Source organism: Molothrus aeneus, chromosome Z (assembly GCF_037042795.1).
Source record: "Molothrus aeneus isolate 106 chromosome Z, BPBGC_Maene_1.0, whole genome shotgun sequence".
NCBI classification, from domain to species: Eukaryota; Metazoa; Chordata; class Aves; order Passeriformes; family Icteridae; genus Molothrus; species Molothrus aeneus.
The window spans coordinates 73,430,438-73,453,663 of NC_089680.1; the positions used below are offsets into that span (position 1 = coordinate 73,430,438).

At 44.1% G+C, this 23,226-nt stretch overlaps 1 protein-coding gene across 1 annotated transcript in view; it reads left to right on the forward strand.

Annotated features, from left to right (window-relative positions):
- Positions 1-17,517, forward strand: part of LOC136569416 (coiled-coil domain-containing protein 171-like) — a 39,835-nt gene extending 22,318 nt beyond the window's left edge. The window contains exons 11-19 of the mRNA XM_066569808.1: positions 7,903-8,091; positions 9,293-9,797; positions 10,522-10,638; positions 11,476-11,702; positions 12,336-12,525; positions 13,753-13,949; positions 14,421-14,566; positions 16,121-16,175; positions 17,395-17,517. Coding sequence (XP_066425905.1) covers positions 7,903-8,091; positions 9,293-9,797; positions 10,522-10,638; positions 11,476-11,702; positions 12,336-12,525; positions 13,753-13,949; positions 14,421-14,566; positions 16,121-16,175; positions 17,395-17,517 — 1,749 coding nt within the window. The remainder of the gene's footprint in view (positions 1-7,902; positions 8,092-9,292; positions 9,798-10,521; positions 10,639-11,475; positions 11,703-12,335; positions 12,526-13,752; positions 13,950-14,420; positions 14,567-16,120; positions 16,176-17,394) is intronic.
- Positions 17,518-23,226: the final 5,709 nt, after the last annotated feature.

The following is a 23,226-nucleotide window of genomic DNA, read 5'->3' on the forward strand; positions in this document are numbered from 1 at the left end:
TCCCCAGCTCTTGAACAGGTTCCCCAGCCAGTCCGATGTTTCGTTTTTTATTTCATGAACGAGCTCTTTCATTTTTCGTATGGAGACCCTCGCATCCTCTGCTTTCGATGACAAGTTCATACAACACAGGCCCTCGAACTCCTCACAGCTGTGGTGGTGTAGTAGCAGGAGGAAGTCGATGGCCGCCCGATTTTGTAAAGTCGCCTTCCTAGTGATTTCCTCGTCTGTGAGGAGGTCAGTCAAAGCAGCTGATGTAAAATTCGCTTGTTTTGCCACCCAACACTCTAGGCGGCCCAATTCTCCTAGAGATTTTGCGATTGACACCCACGGTAAAAAGAGGGTGAGCGCAATCGATTTTGGCTTGGCCCAGTGTTCAATTTTGGAGTCGCAGTCCGGGTCGAAATCTCGAAGATCCCTTTTGGAAATTGCCAATTTGGACTGCGACCTTTTGTACCTCCAATCCCTAATTTGGGTGACGTTGGGGGTAAGCAGCGTCAGCTTGCCAAACGTACAGACGCCTCCGGCCAGACGAGGGGGGATGCCAGCCCACGCCCGGTCTCCGCAAATAAAAAATGTTCCTCGGGGCAGCGCTAATGGCTTTGTGCCTAGGGTGGATGCAAACGGCAACCTTATGGTGAAATTGCACCATCGAGCTGCTTGGTACTCCGGGCTAGGTGGTCTAATGTTCGAGTACCTGGAGGAACCTGAAAGGGGGGAATACTGAAACCAAACGCAAGCGGAAGCTCTGGCAGAGCCGATCAAGTGAAGCTCTGGAGGGTCGGACTGCAGGGGGGTCAATTTCCTAAGCCCGTCCCTCCAGGCATTCTGGGCGTCTACCATGAGTGGAGGATTTCGGTGAAGTAGAGAACCCAAAGTAACGTTAAAAGGGTGGGGAAACTCAAAAAGAGGAAGAGGGATCCCCACTAGGCAAGACGACATGGGATCTTCTGCAGAATTCAGGTCCAGGCAGATATGTTCCTGGCCTAGGGCCTGGGCGAGGGTCTCCCACACATTAGCTCGTGGCTGGGGAATTATCCAGGGACTCGTAGGTGGTTTTGGAGTCCCGATGAAGAGGACTGTCAGGAGGGCGAGGATGGCAAATGGATCCATGGATGCGGGAGATTGGCTGAAAATAAACAGAAACAAGAATTAAAAGGTCTGGCTCGAGGGGAGTCGGAGCTGGGGTCAATGGTGACTCATCCACCAGTCCTTCCGCTTCCGCCACCAACACGCTTCTGCCACCTGGGGGACCGGTTCTGGTTTTGCACCCCTTTTAGGGCGGAAGGGTTTGACCCACTTGGATGGAATCCATCTCGGACTTGAGGGAGTGGACACGCAAGCGTATCCCCTACCCCAGGTCACGAGACCGAATGGCCCTTCCGTTTTCCAGGTCTCCGGGTCCTTAATGAGGACCGGAGGCCTGGCCCTAGGTTGCAGCTCCTCGTGCTTCCTGAAGTGACGCACTATGGGCGGGTTGAGATTTTCAAAGGAGCAGTTTAAAAAGTTGATGGTATACAACGCCCGTGCGAGACGGATGTGAGGGGACTCCACCTTCACTGCCGAATGCTGTTGCTCCAAAACCCTTTTAAGGCTCTGGTGGGTCCTCTCTACCACGGCTTGGCCTGTCGGGGAATAGGGGATGCCGGTCTTATGTTCTATTCCCCATTGCTGTAGGAAGCTCCGCAGTTCCCTGGATTTGTATGCCGGGCCGTTATCGGTTTTGATCACCTTAGGGATGCCCAGGACTGTGAATGCCTGAAGCATATGCTTCCTGCAATCCGCAGCCCTCTCACCTGTGTGGGCAGAGGCAAAGACTGCACCAGAGAAAGTATCAACAGAGACATGGACGAACTTGAAGCAGCCAAACGATGGATAGTGGGTGACGTCCATTTGCCACACCTCGCAGCTGGACAAACCACGGGGGTTAGCTCCGAGAGGGATGGAAGGGAGCTGGTGGGATTGGCAGTGGGTCATGTCGCCACAATGGCCTTGGCCTGTTCGCGCGTCAGATGGAACTGCCGAACCAGGCCAGGCGCATTTTGATGGAACAACTGGTGGCTGATCTTTGCTTGACTGAATAGATCAGGGAGCGGGGCCGCTTGAACAGGAGCGGCAAGGGCGTCAGCACGCCGGTTGCCCTCCGCGATGAAACCCGGCAAATCGGTGTGTGATCTTACGTGCATAACATAAAAGGATTGCTCTCGGTGGGAGAGCAATTGAACTAATCTGGAGAGCAAGTTGTATAAAGTCATGTTTGACACCTCCTGCAGCACAGCATTTTCAGCTCTAGACACTACTCCGGCTACATAAGCAGAGTCTGTGACCAAATTGAAAGGTCCAGGGAACCTCTCAAAGGCTCTGACGACTGCGTCCAACTCGGCGATTTGAGGTGAACCTTCAACCTCGGTAACATCGGACTCCCACTCCCGAGTTTGAGGATCCCTCCAAGTCACAACTGACTTGTGGGATCTCCCGGACGCGTCTGTGAAAACGGTCATTGCCTTTAGAGGGGTTCTACTCTGGATCGATTTTGTAGATAGAACAAATTCTTGATTAAACAATTTATGGGCCGGCCGATCGACACTAATTTGGCCGGAGTAGCTGTCTAAAGCAAACTGAAGGGATGTGTTTGTCTGCAGAAGGCTGTCAATCGCTTTTCGTTTTAGATGGCCCGAGTCTAATTTAAGGGGAATATGAATGCACGTAAAATCAACACCTGCCAGCTCTCTGATCCTCAATCTAGCTTTTTGGATCAACTCTGCCACCAGTTCGGCGGGCTGTGTCATTCTTTTGGACCGATGGTGGCTGAGGAACACCCACTCTATGATTAAGAGGGGGTCACTCGAGCCTCGGTCCCTGCCTTTGATGGAGTCGTCCCACTGAAAGATCACCCCATGGAGGTGTGGCAGTTTACCCAGAATAATGAACTTGAATGGCAGGCCCGGATGACAACGATGGGCCTGTCTAGCCGAAATGAGTCTCTGGATTTTCTCTAGTGCAACCCCTGCCTCTGGGGTAAGGGTCCTGGGAGAACTTAGCTCCTCTCCCCCCTTCAATAAATTGAAAAGGGGGGCCAGGTCTTCCGTTGGTACACCTAGCCAAGGTCTTACCCAATTTAAAGATCCACACAGCTGATGGACATCTGCTAAGGTTTTGACAGTTGTCACGATAGCCAATTTTTGAGGAACAATGGTCCTCTTAGTTATCTCCAGGCCCAGATACTTCCAAGGCGGCACCCTTTGAATTTTTTCCTGCTGGAGCTCGAACCCTGCAGCAACCAGCGCATTGACTGTCAGGTCAAGGGCGTGGCCAAGTACGTCGGCGGTCGGGGCACACACCAGGATGTCATCCATATAATGGTAGAGGATGACATCGTTCACCACTGCACGGATTGGGGACAGCAAGGAAGCGACATACCATTGGCAGATCACCGGGCTGTTCTTCATGCCTTGCGGAAGAACCCGCCAATGGTAGCGCTTGCTTGGGGACTCACGGTTGATGGAAGGAACCGTGAACGCGAAACGCGGGGCATCGTCCGGGTGGAGGGGAATTTGAAAAAAGCAATCCTTTATATCTATTACAGCCAATTCCCAATTCTGCGGGAGCATCGTTGGGGAGGGCATCCCTGGTTGGAGAGGCCCCATGTCTTCAATGATGTTATTAATTTGGCGGAGGTCGTGGAGGAGCCGCCACCTATCCTTATTGGGCTTTTTGATGACGAAGACGGGAGAGTTCCACGGCGACGTGGTCTCCACGATGTTGCCCTTGAGTAGCTGCTCCTCATCGAGCTCATTGAGCGCCGCCAATTTCTGTTTATTGAGCGGCCACTGCACTACCTGGACAGGCTTATCTGATTTCCAATTGAGCTTCCAGGTAGGGCGCTCATCAGTGGCCGCCGCCCAAAAAACCTGGGGAGCCGCTGGAAGGTCAATTCGGGCTCCCCACTGGGCTAGGAGGTCTCTCCCCCACAGGGGCTCCGTATAATCCAAAACAAATGGGCGTATAGAAGCCAATTGCCCATCTGGCCCCGTAATTTGTACGATGCTCTTAGATTGTCTAGCCAATTGAAGTCCCCCAACACCACGGACATGTCCAGGCGCGGTTTGCAACTCCCAATGTGACGGCCACTCCCGAGAGGGAATGACCGTGACATCCGCCCCAGTGTCCAATAGGCCTTTGAGTTGTTTGCCTTCTCCCCCTTTTGTGATGTAACAGCTAATGTGTGACCTTTGATGCCCTAGGACTTGGGCCCAGGTGACAGCTGGAATGGAGCCTTCCGGCGACTGATGTAAATCCCAGGTAATTTCTGGCACCGGGATTGCTTGAGCCACAATCTGTCCTTTGGGCAAAAAGACCGGGGGTTGGACACAGTGCAGGCCGACAGCGAACACTCCCGGGTCTGATGGTAGGAGACCCGGGATAATGTTCACTGTCGGCGGTGTGTGCTTGGTGTCACCGACCACTACATACTTGTAACCAATCCGTCCCCAGTTACCTGGGCACTCCGGGTTGACAGCAACGAGTTGAAAGTCGGAGGTCCTCAGATGAAGAGGCTCCGAGAGCCGCAACCTGTAGGGTGCAAAAGTAGAAGCGGTCGTTAGTATAGGTCTTGATTGGATAGGTAAGGCAGAAGTCAAGTTCGGTGGAGATAGGTCAAAATCGGTTGGCGGCGGTCCCTGGTCTCTCTCTCCCCTGCGCAACGGTGTTGAATGGCCCACCTTACTTCTGTCAGAGCGCAGGGGGGTACTGCGCTCGGATTTTAGTTTTTTGGGGGGTTTGCCCCCAACTGTCCCTGCTCCCTTTTGAATTTATAAAACTCTGCCCTCAAAGGGCAATCAGGCATCCAATGACCGACCCTCCCGCACAGATGACATGGTGCGGAGGGTTTTGAAGAGGCAGCCGCTGCAGCGCAGGTCTCAGAGGGGAGCTCTTCTGCCGCGGCGACCCGGGGAGGCTGCATCTTCTTCTTTTCGCTGTCCCTGGTGGTCATCAATGGGACCTTACGCGCGCAGACCTCCAACAGGTCTGCCATCTGAGGCGCCGGGTGGAAGGGCAGGCTGAGGATGGCATCCCTGCATGCCTGATTGGCATTTGAGGATGCCACCTCCCGCAAGATGGTGTCTCTTGCGCCCTCATCGGACACCTGTTGTTCGATGGCCTTCCTTAGCCTCTCCACGAAGTCAAGGAAGGCTTCGTCCGGACCCTGAAAAATCTTTGAAAAGGTCACAGGGGGCGCGCCTCCTGGCAGCGACAAGAAGGCCTTCTCGGCAGCAGCTGCTGATGCCTTAAGTGCCTGCTGGGGGAGGGTACTCGCTTGCGAGTACCCATCTTCCCAGTCTCCGGTCCCCAGGAGCTGGTCAATCGCCAACGGGCGGCCTGTGAAGTCAACCCCCGATTGGGGTTGGCTCCACAGGCTCGGGAGAGCTTCAGTCACCCCCCTCTTCCAGGCAGCTTCCCACATTGCCCGCTCGGATGGATTTAGCAGGCAAGTGAAAAGCCGCCGGATATCGAAAGGGGTGATCTCTGCCTCAGTGAGTGTTGCTTCCAACACTCCCCTGAAGTATTCGCTCTCCCGGCCATACTCTTTCTGAGCTTTGACCAGCTCCTTGATTTGGGAGTGACTCAATGGGACCCATTGGCGACGCACTCCCCCACCCGCTTCTGGTTGGTAAACAACTGGAGCCGCCGATGGTACAATGGCCGGCCCCGGTTCCCGGCCCTTGACCCCCCCCCGCCCCCCGGACTCCGAACCGTGGGAACCGGAAGGTGGGGCGTGAGAACCGGAAGAAGGAGTAGAGGAGGCGTGGCAGGAGACTGGGCGGCCCGATGGCAAGGGGCCGTCCCCGGGGGCGGGAGCAGTAGGTGGGGCGCAGTGACAAGTGGTGACAAGTGGTGGGCGGGGAAAGGGGTGGGATTGTGGGGGGAGCGGTGGGAGGAACCATCATAGGAAAAGGAGGAGGGGAAACGAAATGGGAGGGATCGGACTTGGGGTGTGGGTGAGGGGATGACAGAAAGGAAGGGGCGGGAAAAGGGGAGTGGCCGAGAGGCAGGAAGCGGTTGGAACTTGGAAAAAAAGGGTTGTGGGAAGAAGACGGGGGTTTTCCCGCCATCTCGGCCATGTGGTCGCCTCGATTTTGGGCTGCACGGCAGCCATCTTGTAGAACTGGAGGCGACCAGGGGCAAACTGGGGACTCAACAAACTGGGGTTTGCAACTTTGGGGTTTGGGGACAGGAGCAGGGGAGGCAGGACAAGCTGAGGAGCCCCCAAGAGTTTGGCCAGAACTCTCAGGGCGGGGGGACCGGGTATTCGGGAGAGGGCCAGGGGATGGTGGAACACCCTGCGCCTGGCTGGCTTGGCGGGGTGCTCCCTTCAGAATCCCAGATCTGGGTTTGGGCGTTCGGGTCAGAGGGTTTGGGGTAGAGGGTGAGGAAACCGAACTGGGGTGGCGCTTAACACCAACTGCAGTCTGTTCTGAGCTCCCTTGTTCTTTTAACACCTTTCTAATTTGGGCAACCAGCCTGGCCAATTTTGTGAGGGAAGCGTCCCCTGGCCTGATCAACTCCGAGAGTTGAGTCTTGACCCTCCGCCAAAAGGCAGGATCGTTGATCAGGTCAGGCGAGACCTCCGGGAACTCAGAAGAGATCCATTTTATTAATTTCTTCACATCTGCCCTTTCGTAGGCAGCCCCCCCCCCAACAAGGATTCCCTCAACTTGGACCCCCAGTCTCTTTTGGGTAGCGGGCAGCTTGGCACCCATAGCTACTTAAGACTTCTCACGAAGTCAAATGTCTGCTACCACAAACTTCACGCCCAAACCGCCGCGTAGAAGGAAAAACGAAAATAAAAGACGGCCACCCACCGGCCCCTGCCTGTAAAACCAAGGGAGGGCGACAAAACACCCTGGGGACTGGGGAGGGCGACAGGGAGAGCGGCAGAACACTCACGTGTCCAGTGGACGACCAAAGGAAAGTGCGGCGGAGCGGGTCCTGCGGCCGGACGGCTCGGGGTGCTCGAGGTCCCGTCCGGTCCCCGGGGAGCGCTGCCTCAGAGGGCCTGCTCACCACAGGGTGTTGCGGCGGCCAAAGGACAGAGTCCGAAATCCGTTGGGTCCGTGCGATGATTATAATCCGAGCTCTACTGGCCCCGAACTCGGCCGGCCGGGAGCTGACAGTTGGCGCAGAGGGGCCCCACGTTGGGCGCCAGCAACTGATGCGGTGGCTGTTCTCAGTGAAAGCCCGGCTGAAGGTATTTAAGAACCAGCCACCCTCAGTTGTCCCGGCACTCCTCCGGCTCAGAGCCAGAGGCGTGTGCCGACCGTGGGTCGGGGAAGAGAAGCAGTCACTGTTGTAAAGGCAACCACGCCGCAGGGATGAAGAAAGAGACGGCTCTCCTCCGCTGGGTAGAACAACTTGGATTTATTCCGGGGTAGGGAAAGTAGGAGGTCCGCCCAAAGGGGGCGAGTAGAGGAGAAGCCCCGAGCCCCTTCGGGGACCCGGGTTTTAAAGGGAAGGGGTGGGTACATAGAGGACCAATCACGAAACGAACAAAATTGATACATTGAGGATGGACAGACAGCACGGACCAACAGGGATAGGTTAAGGGTGGGGCCCAGGCCTACTAGCCAATCACTCGACACCCTAGCTGGAAAGTTCTGGAAATTAGGGCAGGGTGTCGGTGACTGACAGCAGACCTGGGGAGGGGATATGGAGACAAATATGGGAGAACAGGGAGGGGAAATAACGATTGACACAAACTGGGGGTTGAGCCAGACCAACTTGTCAAGCTGGGAGAGGGGAGAACGGAACAAACCAAACACAAACCACAACAATGCTGGGATAGTCTGTGCTTAACTTAAAGTGAAAAGGTAAATAATAATTTCTTCTTAAATGCTTGTCACACAGATATCTCACCTAGAATATATTTGCAAGCACAAGACTGACACTATGAATGACCTTCAGCAGAACCAGGAGGAGGCTTTGGAGAAAATGTCTGAACAGTTAAAAGCACAGGAACGCTGGTGGCAGAAAGAAAAGCAATATCTTGAACAGCAGTACTCAAACGTCCTTGCAGAATTTCATGCAAGATCACAGGTATGGTGCTGTGAACTTCTACTTGTTTTTTCTTTAAAAATGGAATGGATTATTTCAATAGTTGAAGCCTCTTAGCAGTTAAAGGTCATTTGGGAATTTTAGTATACGTTTAAAGTTTGAAAAAATCCAAAACCAAACAACAAGCCAACCCATCCCTGTGCTAATATTACCATCACTTAAAATAAGAAATCAATTACTTTGATCAAGCATTTGTTGAAGAGAATTTAGTCTTCAGGCCCAGCTGAGAAGCCTGATTTCATCTACAGATGGCAGTATTCTTTTTCTGAGAATGTTAAAGCTGTAAGATCAAATTGTCTTGTTTTGAGAATTACTGAGGGCAGCAGCTACTTTTCAGCATCATCATTTGCAGAGATTGTATAGAATAACAATAATGTGGTATCACCTGGGGATAAATTTAGTTACATATGTAGTGACCCTAAGAGCAGTGGTAGATTTCAACGGTGTTAAGCAACTCTGTTTTTCTGATACTACAGTGAGGAGTGGCCTAAAAGTGTGAAACTGTCACTCCTTGTTAGATGAGTTATTTGCAATCCAGAATGTTCCCTGTTCTTCTACAACCACCATTTACTGTCTTTATCATCACACTCCTTCGCACCTGTTTCAATTAAAAGCGTTGTGAATAAAGGAAATAGATGTCCCTTGTTATTTGTGAGTTACTGCAACTTACTTCACAGAATAATGCTGTATTTGATGCAGATTTCAGGGCTGGAAGTCTTTGCATGCTGAAAAATTTAATCTGTCTACTTTCATGTTCCAGACTTCCTTATGTTTTTCCTCTCACTTACACTGGTTTTCTGCTTAGTACAGCAGTGTTCTCTCTGAAATTGGAGGATGTTATTACCATTGTTAAGTCAATTCATAAAACTGTCTTGTGGGCAGACAGGTGGTGTTGGACCTTCTGTGAGCTGTCACGGTGTTGGTGGATTGTTTTCAGAAATCAGGAGTCCATTTGCAGTTGATGATCGTGTAAATTTCCCTCCTACCACTTTTTTTGTTTCATACATCTGATTCTGTAATTCCTTACTAGAAGAGACACTTTCATCACGATTATTACTAACAACTTTTGCTCCTTTAATGCATCATTTGAATGGCAAAGCTAAATTTTCTTTTCATTCTTGTCTAGGTAAAAACCATGTAGTTAATGTTTCTTCTGTTATGGTTTGGTTTGTTTCTGTCGCAGGAATGTGAAGAAACAGCGCAGAAAATGAGGCAAAAACTCTATGGCCTTGAACAACTCTCTGACAAACTGGCCCAGGAAAACGAATCCTTGAAAAATTCATTATTAGATGCTTTCAAGGCACGCTCACCCCTGCTGGCAGCCTGTGCGCTGCTGTCAGGGGCCCTGTGCTCTCTCTACGGCCGACTGTGCGCCACGTCTCGCCAAAGAGACATTCTCCAGGAACGGGTGAACCAGAACCAACTCCTGAACCACAAGATCGTCAGCCTCCTTTATGCTCTCCCTGCTGTGGTGGAAAGAAACCAGGACGAAGGCAGGCTGAGGCAGAGAAGAGCCAAGAACCTGGTTTATGTGTTCCGAAGAGCCGTGATCGCAGTTCTGGCTGCTAACAGGCTGAGGGCTCTGGCCCGATATTCTTGTACCTTTTTTGTCTGGACAGATGGATGCAGAGGAAGCTCTGGAATTCAAGTTTGTCTGGGAGAATCCAGAGGCAGGCATCCTGTGACACGTAAGTGAAATGTTCTTAAAGAGTTAAATCAAATTACATGCTTAGGGAATAACAAAGAGTAATATTATTATTACTAGGGCATAAAGACATATTTAATGACATTTTGACAAATGCTATTTACGGATTTATGATTTTTATATTGCTTGACGAATTTATTTCACTCTAAGAGGAAATGCCTAGTCTTATGTTAAGCACTGCAGGTAAAATTGCAATTATGCACATGAACTCAACACTATCTGATATTTTTGATATTTGCGTTATGGATTTGAGAATTAGGTGCTACAGCATCTTCTCTGTGGTAAATATCTTGCAATGTTCCCATTTTTTTTTTTTGGAAAAGGTATTTCCTCTTTTTTTAAAAAGAATTTTTCATATTTATTTCCTAAAAATCCACAAAAAATTGCTTTCTGATTCAGATAAAATATTAGCATAGGATTTCAAAATTTTCTTTAGAGATTATGTCTAGATTGCCCCTTTCTTTTGCCAGACCAGTTTATATTTCCCTCTACAATGATAAATGGTATTAAAAATGTTTTCCAAATTAGAAGATTCATCTACTTTTTTTTTTTTGTCATTCTGGAAGCATGCTTAAAACAGTCTAAATTGTCCTGACTAATTTCTTGTTTAATGCTAATTTTTGGTTAATTTCTGAAAGAGCTGGAGATAGCAGTGTGCCATATTTTAGTGATTTACTTATCCTGTTAGCTGCAATTCTGTTTCACAGGTTTTGGAGAGGAAGGAGTTGACTGTATTGAAGCAGTTAACTGGTTGTCTAGCTCTAACCTCTATACTGCAATAGTCAGTTCCATCTCAGAACTGGAGGGTGTTCTCAGCAACCAAGGTAATTTTAACTGTATATTGTTGTAGCAGAAATATATTTTAAAAATAAATAAGTCAGGGTGGTCATATCATTTCCATTTTTATGATTTTATCTAAACTCTTCTGGATCATAGCTCTGAAGAGATATTTCTGATATTTATGATAGATGCCTTTGACTAGAGGTTATGTCCTGAGCTAGTCAATACAAATTGTAGTGGAGCTGTTTCCCTGAAAGAGTAATTTGATTCCAGGGTAAAATAATAACTCTTTTCTACATTCTCTGAATGATCACATTTCTGTACTGTTGGAACAGATTACTTTTCTTAAGCAGCTGATAGGATATTTTATGCTTTCAGTATATAGAGTCATGGAAGCTGAAGGCTGGAGAGTGTTTCTGGAGTTTATTTACAGTGAGAACTGATACAGGTTCCCTTGGTTCATCTGCATTTCTGCAATCCCTGGTTCTTTATTAACCTCTAGTTTTAGAGTCCCCACATTTTTGTCACAGAAGAAAGGATATTAGAAGAGGGATAATTTATGTGAATAAAGGGAAATATCAGGAGAAAGACAAGATGATGCATTTTCCAGAAGCCTAAACACTAAATTGGTATCAAAGTTGCCATTGAATCAAATGTCTTTAGATTCAGTTTCAGGCACTTTCTTCTTTGATCATGCCGTTTTCAAGAAATTGAATTCATATCCTTTAAAAGCAAAGTTGGAACAGTGGTTCAGATTCAGCATTCTGTGTTTCAGAATATTTACAGGTTCCATCCTGTAGAAGTGAAAAAGAACGTGATATTACAAGGAATGGGAACTAATAACCTGCTCGATGTTTCCTTTTTGTTGTTTTTTCTTAAAGATTCAGAGCTCTGGCTTTCTAGTAACTCGCTGATCGGCACAGCCAGGAACTGCTTTGCAAAACTGATGGACAACCTGAGCGTTCTGATGGAGACAGTTCAAGGGAACGCTCGTGGGTGCAGAGCCTACCTGGAGAGGGACTCGCTGATAGAGAGGCTGGCTCGTGGGCTCCAGAGAGTAAATGCCCAGGCCCTGGAAGCTGGATTCCATGACAGACTGCCCAGCACAGTAAGCAGATTTACAGTCCTCCTCCATGGAAACAGAAGGTTTACAGCAACGGTGAAGCTCCCTTGATAGCAGCATTTATTTGGTTTCAGGCTGGTGATGAGTCCATGACAGTCAAGTGCTACTATGTGGACACTCAGAAGTAGATTTGTCACACATTAGGGTGTGAATAGGTCTTTTCTTTTATTGACAAAGAATTTTTGGAGGAGGTTTATTGTATCCAAGTAAAAGATTTTTTTTCAAGTTCTATCAGATCTGTATTAGCTTATAATAAGAAATTTGCTTTTGGCTTGATGTAAATGTTAAGGTTGCTTTTTATTATTGTTTTCTCCTTTCTCATGTTTACCATCCTTTCTTTCAGTAAAGATAACCTTCTTCCCTTTAACCAAAATGAAAGGATAAACTCTTTCTCTAATAATCTTCATAGTAAACCTTAGGTGAAAATAGTACTTCCTTGTAAACAGAATTTGCAGTAACCCTTGGTTGGTGAAAGGTTCAGACTTTTGTATATGTCTTTTAGAGATGGAGGAAAAAATGATAGTTTTGTCTTCACTTTCTTGGGTCTTAAATATTATTCATTTTATTGCTAAAATAGCAGATTTTATAGCCCATCAACTTGTTTCTGTTTGCTGACAGAGAAACATAGCAACTTTGCAGCAAGAAATATTTGAATTTTCACGAAGGCTTCATGCAGCAGAGGTAGAGTCCCGCTCACTGCACCTGCAGCTTGCAGAATGCAGATGGGCTTTCAATGAGATGCAAAAAGATGCTGAAAAAGCAAAAGCCCACAGACTGCAGACCCAATTAAGTGAAGCTCAGCAAGTAAGTGCATTTGACTTGGAGGCTCTCTTGCTTAAAAGAGAATCTCCTTTCTACACATTTTTTGATTTGTGTTTTTTTGGAAAACAAGCATAAAATTGATTTCCTTTCAATAGAATTTTCCAGAAAAATTGTCCAGTAAATGTCACTAAACTAGAAGACAGATGTATTTAGAAATACCCTTTTTCCACTGGAGTTTCCTTTTGATTTGTAGAAGGAGGTATCCTGTATAAATTAGGTCTTCAGCAATGCAGATTCTCCCATTTGTTGGAAATGTTGATGTGATTTATGTATCCTAAAAGAAGATTTCACTTCCACAGAGTAAAGTCAGCTGGAATGAACGTATTCAATAAGACTGTTCATGAGAAGTTCAGGAAATACAAATGCAGCAGTTTAAACTCTGAATGGATGTTGACAAATAACATAACAATGGATGTTGTTATGATAAAAACAATACAAATTTTACTGGGTCTGTTTCCCTGAAGAAGTTACTTTATGGCAGGGGGAGAAAAAGCCTTCTCCGACATTGTCAGTAGCACAAATGCCCAAAATTCCCCTGAGTCTTTTCTGTTGGTGATTGACTTACTGAAACACCGTGGGTTCCCTAACCTGAAGCCTAGTTGGTAGAACCTGTCAGGGTGTCCCAATCCAAACACTTCCAAGCAGAGAATATCTGCTAGATGATGTCTCACCCATTGTCCTTCCTGTTCCTAGCTAGTGAAATGGATTTTTTTTTAACTCAAAAATATCTAATCATCTTCAGTTTTGTTCCTAACAGGTTTTATTCCCTTAGTGTTTTGGGACAGTTAGATGAAACTTGTCACATTTTAGATTGTAGTTGAAATGTAGATGATGACTTTCCTTGAAGAATTATTTCTTCTATCTGGAACAGTTTTTGGAGGAGAAGAACAGTCCACAAAGGTGTTTACAAGGATTAATAAGCTATCCACTAAGTTTTTGAACATTGATCTGTCTATTTTTCCTTCTAAATATTGAAGTTTTGCATCCTAGGGTGCTACTTTGACAAGAATAATGAATGACAAGACTTTCCATGAATGTTCTTTATAAAAAACACAGCAATTAACTGGTCTGCCATTTTACTGTTCAGTGATCTGTCTTCATGTTAAAAAAACCTCAATACTAATCCAAGCATGCATTTGTTTTGTATTTGGTAGGTTTGCAAGTGGAACTCACTTAGTGGTAGGGAAAACACTGAATATAATTACAGAATCAGGCACAACTTCTTTCTCTTTCCAGAGAATCAACCAAGACAATATACATGAGGAGTTAGATAATGCTTTGCAGCGTGAGCATGAGGCACAATTGCTTTTACAGGTACAGCAGCAAGGGATTCAGGAGCTGAGTAATAGACTGGAATTGCACTCATGTACCAACAAAGATAGAAGTCAAGTCTCCAATGTACCTCTGATGGTAATGTTATTCTTCTGGAACAGTCACCAGAGTTTTACCTTCTGTTAAATAAGCCAAATAGTGCAGTCCTTGTATAAATAAAATAACGGGAGTAAATACACACGCACTACTCAGTCTGCTGAGAATTTTAGTCTACTGAGAAAACACTTCAAAGACTCCATTTTTTTTCTTAAGCTATGGATGTTTTATTTTTAACAATTAAGAAAAAAGTCTTCAGTGAGGGTTTGATTTGGGCTTTTAACCTACAATCATTTTGTTTTCTAAAACTTATTTATACGTAGAAAATATACTAAAAACTGGGGGGTTGGGGGTTCTGAGTCATTAATGCTTTTGCTAGGAAATTCATAAAACCTTAGGATGCAGTGGTCCAAATCTACTTCGCAATCAATTTGTCTTCCACGTTGGTCAGTAGCCAGTGGCATAAAGTGAAGTTTATTTGGGCTAAATAGCAACTCTGCTCTCTGCTGGCAGAGCCTCTCTAATGCAACAGAGGAGCTGAGGAGAAGAGACCAAGTTCTGGATCACCAGAATAGACTCCTGAAAGACATGGAGCAGGACCAGCAGCGGCTGCAGGAGACTCTCCAGGAGGCAGAACGTGCCATCCAACAGGGAGCAATGTGAGCCCTGGGGTGCAGGGATGTCACTTAAAATGTATAAAAATTTAAATTCCTACTTCCATGGGCAGAGTTTTAGCCCTGTACTATGTAAGGTTATAAGAGAAAAGTACATCTGTCTCCTTTTTTTTTGAAATTCAGACATAGTCTTCTAAAAACAAAAGTGCTAGTTCAAAATACTAGGTCATACATTTTATGCAGTTATCCCCTAATAGTGCTCCAAATTCTGGGTGCTGAAAGAACTGGCAAACAAAATACCTGTGCGATCTTACTGATCTGACAACATCTCTTTGGCAGATCCTTAAAGTTCTGTTTATTTAAGAAATGATTGTTTGTTCTCTGTGTTTCCACGCCATCTTGTTATAGGCAGATACAATTTATTTATAGTAAATACAGAAGCATCAGCTAGGGGACAGGTCTTCACTGCCAAAGGGACTGAAACCCATTTTGGATCTCGCCTTTCCTGTGGTACAAGACAGATCTTCCTGCTGATTTCAGGGAGTTTTGGATTTAGACCTAATCCCCACACCACTTACACCATCACCTGGAATGACAGAAAAGGCTCAGGCACTGGTCTTGAAAAGACTGGTAGTCAAAAGGAGCCCCCTTGACTTGAAGGAGCTAATTACTAACCAATTCTTACACCATATATTGAGATTAAAATAAAACAACAACTTTGCAGACTTTGTTTTCTAATACTTAACCATAGTATGAAGCATGTATTATGAATATTGTTGTTCCATGGCTAGGATCTAAAAGAATTTTAGTCATACATGGGTTCATTTGACCTCTGAAGACCAACATCTGAGAAGCTGTAAGGGCTTTATGCACGAGGGAAATAATGCAATTTGTATAATCCTCCATGAAATGTTTAACAAGCTAATTAAAATGACAAATGTTATTTGGTAGGATTTGATCCAAGCAGCTGTCACCTGCAGAAGGATTTGTTCTAGAACGCTTGCCCTTTCCATCCTAATCACCCCAATCTATTTTGGACATTCTTCTTTGTGGCCACACATATATCCAGAAAAGATTATTTTAATGTGAAGAGACTTTAAAAATGGCATTTTCTTTCTGTATATAGCAACTGAAAACCAACAAAGATAACTTTCCCTTCATTGTTCTAGCAGCTCTTCACAACTAATAGGGTTTTTTTTCTCCCTTTGGAACTTATACACAAAGCAGGTGAAATAAACAGAATCTGTCAGTGTTTTCCAATACAAGAATATAATTCCATCCTGCTAGAGACTTTTTATGACCTCTATATCCAAGCCATGATAGTTGTTCATTGATAGGCATATAATCACATCAGCTTTAATTGTTTATCCTCAACAGAAGCATCTTTCATTTGGAAATACACCAAATGCACCAATATGAACTATTTTTAGGGTTTGCATTGGAGATATGAAAAAGAGAGAAAATCCTAACAGTTTATTATCAATTATTTTACAAGACATCAAAACCATAAAGTAGCTGAAGATTAATTTGTACATTGGAAGAGCTTCAGTTCTATAAAGTTTCTCCATTGTTTTGTTTTGTTTTTTTCTTTTATAATAGAGACGAAGAGTTGATCATTAATCATATAAAAGCTGCGGAGGCCGCCCTGAATGAGGTATGAATTTGAAGTGCTCCCTCTGATTTGTGTTCCAAACATGCCAAACTCTTAGAACTGTTTATTCTCAGGGGAGGAGAAAATTTGTTGCAAAGCAACTTCCTTTCCTTCGAGTTCCAGTTTCCGCCCTCAACTTCTACCATCTTAAAAAACTATAGTGGAATAAAATGCAAGTTTGTAGTATACACACAACTTGTTCTAAATGTAGAAGTTATGACAAAATTCACTTTCCTTCCCTAGCTGAGCACTATTTCTGGTTGCCAAGACTAATGCAACATACAAAAAATTAGCAATTGTTGTGGTTAACCCTCTACTGAAGAATGAGAGATCACATACTTTGTGGCTATAAAACATTTGGCTTTGTGTCTGCTACTTTAACCTCTGAAAATTATTAATAGGAAAAGAAAATGCAGGAAGTCATAATCTGTGGTCAGAAACTTCCATGTTATTTTTTTAAAGCTCATTTTAAATTTAATAATAATCTCAAGTTTTCTCTCTGACTTGTACAAGTGTGGCCTGGTATAGGACTATTTGAAGGTCCAACAAAGCTGTACATATGAATTATTTTAGGAGAAAGGAATATTTTCAACTATAGCTCTCATGGTAGATGGTTTATAACTGCTTTTAATCTACAGCAGCACAGAGCAAAAGAAATGTTTTCATTACCTTGGAGTGTCGATTTCCCTTACTACATCTTTAATTCCTAGTAAAATGGGAATCTCTTCTATATTTTAGTTTCTGTATTCACCAAAACTGTTGTTAACTTTATTTTCAGATATCTTTTTCAAGTCTCTTTCCTTTAATGCTCATGGAAAGTGACAGAACCTAAACTGCGTGGTTCACCTACAGCAAACTGTGCTGATAAGAAATTTCCTTTGTGCCACCACCATCTTCATACTGGCTTCTTTCAAACTTTGGAAGGGAATGTCATGCAGCAAGTGCTGTGTTTTTACAGCGATAGATAACGTCGTCGTGCCATGTCCTTGGCCTTTCTCTTTTCAGGGCAGGGTGCTTTTTTCTTTTTTTGGTAGCATTCTCTCCCAGCACTGTGAATGAGAGATTTATTTGCAATGAAAATTCAATCAGTCGTACTTTATCCATGGATGTTAGTTCCAGTGATCAAAGCAAGTCCACTCAATGGGCTCAAGGGGACACCGTTCACCCCCGCTGGTGTGTCTGAAGGAGAATTACCACTGATGCTGGGGTATTTTCCCTTTAGGTCAGAGACGAGGCTGTGGCATCAGATGCTGCAGCAGCCGCGCCACTCCCCAGCCTGAAGACCCTTTCAGAGGAAGCAATGAGAGACAGGCCAGAGGCTGCATCATTCCAGGTTAGAGTCTAAAACCAATCCTGTTTGGTTTTTTTTTTTTTAATTTTCTTTCTTTTTTTGCATCTGAGCTGCAACAGGCAGACAGATTATGCTCTGAGCATGTGGAGAGCAAAAAGCTTCAAAAGTATTGCAGTCAACGGTTGAAAGAATTTCCATGTATACGCTTGCACATGGTATTTCAGAGATGATGTCAACTTTCAGTTTTACAGTTACGGTATTAAATGATGGATGGGAAAACAAACATGGACAGAAGAATATATATTTGGAAATTAATATCCCTCTATCCCCTTCACTTTTTTTCCCATTAATATACACAAGACTAATTAAAAAAACCCCACAAACAAAACCAAAACTAAGATCCCCACAAAAAAGCAAAACCAACCAAACAAAAAAGATGAGATGTTCGGGCTCCTTCTTGGTCAGACTTTTTCAACCTACGGTTCTAGAATTAACTATAGTGTTTAGAGCATTCCTCATTTAAAAGAGACTGCTATTTACAATGTTTAAATATAGAAGCTATTTTGCTTATGTAGGTTTAAAGACTTGCACATTTCAAAATACTAATTTTTTTAGGACAAAACAATGAGTGGAAAAAAAAGAGAAATTTACCAATAATGTGCCATATTTTCAGCTCTGAACGCAGATTCAGTGCCATGCATCCTTATTCTTTTTAAGTTTGGTCTTCTACAGAAACTATCCCTTAGTCTTTATAGTTGCGCAGAATACATTAGTGCTAAGACAGAATTTTTTTCCCAATGAGAGAACAAAAGGCAGAGTGAGTACATATTTCTTTCATTGTACTTCTCTGTCTGAATTAGAGAGAGGGCAGGTAATCAAGTAAAGTGCAAGGAACTTAGGCAAGGTAATTATTGTATACAGTGTGTAAGCTTCTGCAGTAATTCCTTCAATTGATTGTAGATTTTCTGTTCTAATGCAGTATATAATTGCAGGATCAGGGTCACAAAATCAAACATTCAAGAAAGGCAGATTCTAAACTGGAAATTTCTCACTGTTGCCCTCTTGCATGCTTAGAAACATTTCAATGTGATAAAGATATAAATTATGTGCGCATTATTGTGTTTCCACACTAAAATATGGAAATATGAAATATATAATGCCTTCAGATTCCGATGAAGCTTAATTAGCACAGATGAACTTTTCTGTCAAAAGGCAGAATTTCAAATTTTTCCTCAGTACAGTGATGATCCATTTTAGAGCTGCACAAAAGGTCCCATGGGTGGCATCTTTCCACAGGAGGCATTGTGGCAATCACCAGCTTTAAAATCCTGCTTTTCTAATTTGGTAGTGGATGCTGCTTTTTTTTTTTTTTTTTTTAAGTCCCATCTCAACTCCCATTCTTTTTTGACCTCACAATGATTGCAGAAGCATCTGCAGCCTGTTCCCTCTTTCTCTCCAGAAGAGAACCATAAACACAAAAAGTTGCATTTCATATTTGCACAAAGTGCTTGCGGTATAAATAACATAGTACAGTATGTGCTGGGGAGCTCGCTGGTGGGGCAGAACTGTGAAGTTCTTGTTCACCTGGCAGCCTCAGGTGCACTTGGCAACTCAATACATATACAAACAGCAGCAATGGCTCACAGTCTGTGTCACTGTGAACTTCCTTTTCTCCACACCTTTTCCTCTTTCTCCCTTTTCACATCTCTCTTTCCCCCTTTTCCCTCTCTCTCTCCTCTGCCCTCATCTCTACTTCCTGTTTGATTCCTTTCCAAGCACATTATTGAGGTTTTATGATAAAATTTGCCTTTTTATAGACAGAGGTCACCTAATGGATTTTAGTTTTACTCCATGCCAAACTGTATTAAGGGCAATCCTGTAATCTTGAGTGAGGTAAGCATTTAGGAATCATTTTAGGGACACTTGTCATTGAAAGCAGTGGAGTTGTTTGCAGGAACATCCTCTAGAACTGCCTTAGTTAGTCTGTGATGAGCATATTTCAATTAAAGGCCTTATAATCTTCAAGAATCTTCTTTTAGGACTAGAACAACAGAACCAAGACATTTTGGAGATTTTTTCTGATGAAAAAAGATGTGATATGGGTTAATTTGCCACTGCTGTTTCCCAGACACCACAATGAAAAACCCGATTGATTTTAGCTGGGTTAACATCTATTCTGAAAATCATCAATGTGAAACCAAGGAAAGGAAAACTGCAATAATCTTTGCAAATCCCTGTTTGTGATACTAAGCTGATTTTTGTCTGTATCACAGGTTTACATTCAAAAGACCAATGTAATACTGTCTGAAGGGAAAAATCATAACAAAAAAAATGTGATTAGCCATTGTAAAGAAGACCAATAATTTCAACAGTTAGTTGAGACTACTTGGGGTAGATATAAAGTGACCAGTACTGCCAAATCATCTGTGCTCTCTTGTCCTGCTGACTTTATCATCAATCTAAACCAATATAACAAAATTGGGACATTCTTCCACTACATACATGGAAACAGCTACATTTTTCCAGTTCTAGTGCAATCAGATTATTTGTTTTCAGAGGTCTGTAGGTTTACAATGTTTCTTTTGTTACTGCAAGTTAATTGTTTTGCTGTGGAGTGGAAGGATTAGTAAATTGACTCATCCTGGAAATGTGAACATCAGCTTGAAACTATGTGGTAATTTTTTGTGAACAAAAATTGAACCTTCAGTGAGTCTTACATTTAAATAAAATGAAAAATTTGTATCAAGAGCTCAGTGCTGTACTGCATGCTTGAAAATATCCCAGCATCTTCTAACTAGGGTGTGGACTCATTCCCTGCTCCTCAATTACATTAGTATTCAACATTCTAGAAGAAATACAAAATCCAGTGTTAGACCTTTTTGATGTTCAAGTCCTGGGACTAAGAATCTGCCTGGCTTACAAACTGTATTTGATTTCTCTGCTAAAAAAAAAATCTGTCTTTTGTAACAAATGTGGATGTGTGCTATTTGGCATTTAAGCGTAGCTTGCCTGGCACTAATGATTCCTTTTACTTTTATTTAAAGAACGTGTTTAGACGTCTTAGGGATTTCTACTCACTGGCAGCTGCCAGAATTGAAGCATTAAGTGCAGGAAGACAATCTTCACAGGCTCACTTTGAATCCCAAGCAGCTTTGGTGCCTCTTACTCCTGTTCCTGATGGTAAGTGTGCTTTGCAAGCAATTACAGTCACTTGGATGTGGGTTCCCAGCCAGCATCTCCCTTCATGCTGCACAGCTTCTGTAGGCAAATACAACAACAATTAATTGTAAACATATTGAAGCAATAAAATTAGTGCAAACAGAAATGTTCAGAGACATTTTTCAGAAGAGAAAGAAGGTGATGAAAGTTAACACAGGACTTAAAATTAGTACTGTATTTTTTTTCTATTGGTCATTATTTGATTTGGGGTTTTTTTCTTGCAGTTTGAATGTTGCTTGGTTGGTTGGATTTGTTTTGGTTTTGGGGAGTGGTGGTGGTGGGTGGGTATGTGTTTGGTTTCTGAGTTGTTTTGTTTTTAATATTACTATCCTTCCTCCTTTCCTGGAACTTTCCTTTCCTGGAACTTTGCTTCCCTTCCTTTTCCTTTCCTTGAAATTTCCTTTCCTTGCCTTGAAATTTCCTTTCCTTGAAACTTCCTTGAAATATCTTTCCCTTTCCCTGAAATTTTCTGTCCTTTCCTTGAAATTTCCTTGCCTTGCCTTGAAATTTCCTTGCAATTTCTTTGCCTTGCCTTGAAATTTCCTTTCCTTTCCTTTCTCTGAAATATCCTTTCATTTCCTTGCCTTAAAATTTCCTTTCCTTTCCTTGAAATTTCCTTGCAATTTCCTTTCCTTACCTTGAAATTTCCCTGCCTTGAAATTTCCTTGAAATTTCCTTGCCTTGAAATTTCCTTGCCTTGAAATTTCCTTGCAATTTCCTTGCCTTGAAACTTCCTTGAAACTTCCTTGAAATATCCTTTCCTTTCCTTGAAATTTCTTTTCCTTTCCTTGAAATTTCCGTGAAATTTCCTTTCCTTGCAATTTCCTTTCCTTGCCTTGAAACTTCCTTGAAGCTTCCTTGAAACTTCCTTGACATTTCGTTTCCTCAAATTTCCTTTCCCTAAAATTTCCTTGAAATTTCCTTGAAATTTCCTTGAAATTACCTTTCCTTGAAATTCCTGTCCTGGAAATTTCCTTTCTTTGAATTTTTCTTGACATTTCCTTTCCTTGAAATTTCCTTGAAATGTCCTTTCCTTGAAATTTATTTTCCTTGAAATTCCCTTTCCCTTCCTTGAAATTTCCCTTTCCCTTCCTTTTTCCTTTCCTTTCCTTTCCTTTCCTTTCCTTTCCTTTCCTTTCCTTTCCTTTCCTTTCCTTTCCTTTCCTTTCCTTTCCTTTCCTTTCCTTTCCTTTCCTTTCCTTCCCTTCCCTTCCCTTCCCTTCCCTTCCCTTCCCTTCCCTTCCCTTCCCTTCCCTTCCCTTCCCTTGAAATTTCCTTGAAATTTTCTTTCCTTGAAATTCCCTTTCCGTGAAATTCCGTTACCCTTTCCTTTCCTTTCCTTGAAATTTCCTGTCCTGGAAATTTCCTTTCCTTGAAATTTCCTGTCCTGGAACTTTCCTTTTCTTGAAATTTTCTTGAAATTTCCCTTCCTTGCAATTTCCTTTCCTTTCTTTGAAATTTCCTTGAAATTTCCTTTCCTTTCCTTCATAGACTTTTCCCTGTCTTTTTGTTAGAAGCCATTAACATTTTGTAACAGCCTTTCCTTGCAAACACAACCATTCCAGTATTGTGCATTTCCTTGCTTATTACAATTTACTTTCTCCAAACAGAATCTTCACACCGCCACATTGAATCTGAAGCAGGTGGTTCACCACCTCCTCCTCCACCTCCTCCACCACCTCCACCACCTCCTCCTGCTCCTGCTGCTGCTGCTGCTCCTCCTCCTCCACCTCCACCACCTCCTCCTGCTCCCACTTCTGCTCCTCCTCCTCCACCTCCTCCACCACCATCACCTCCACCTCCACCTCCACCTCCTGCTCCTGCTCCTGCTCCTCCTCCTCCTCCTCCTCCACCTCCACCTCCACCACCTCCACCTCCTGCTCCTGTTTCTGCTCCTCCTCCTCCTCCTCCTCCACCTCCACCACCTCCTCCTGCTCCCACTTCTGCTCCTCCTCCTCCACCTCCTCCACCACCACCACCTCCACCTCCACCTCCTGCTCCTGCTCCTCCTCCTCCTCCTCCACCTCCACCACCTCCACCTCCTGCTCCCACTTCTGCTCCTCCTCCTCCACCTCCTCCACTACCTCCACCCCCTGCTCCTGCTCCTCCTCCTCCACCACCTCCTCCACCACCACCACCTCCACCTCCACCACCTCCACCTCCTGTTGCTGTTCCTGCTGCTGCTCCTGTTCCTGTGGGTAAGTGTGCTTTGTGCTTTTCAAGCAATTAAAGTCACTTGAATGTGGGTTCCCAGACAGCATCTCCCTTCGTGCTGCACAGCTTCTGTAGGCAAACGCAACAACACTTAATTGTAAATGCACAAAACACTGAATTGTAAATGTAGCATTCCATAATGTAGCATTAAAACAAGCGCAAACAGAAATGTTCAGAGACGTTTTTCAGAAGAGGAAGGGGATGGTGAAAGCTAAGACAGGGATTAAAATTTTTGTAATTTTTAGTAGGTTTTTTTTTCCTAGTGGTCCCCATTTGCTTGGTTATTTTTATTTTTGTTTGATTGCTTGCTTGTTTGGATTTTTTTGGTTT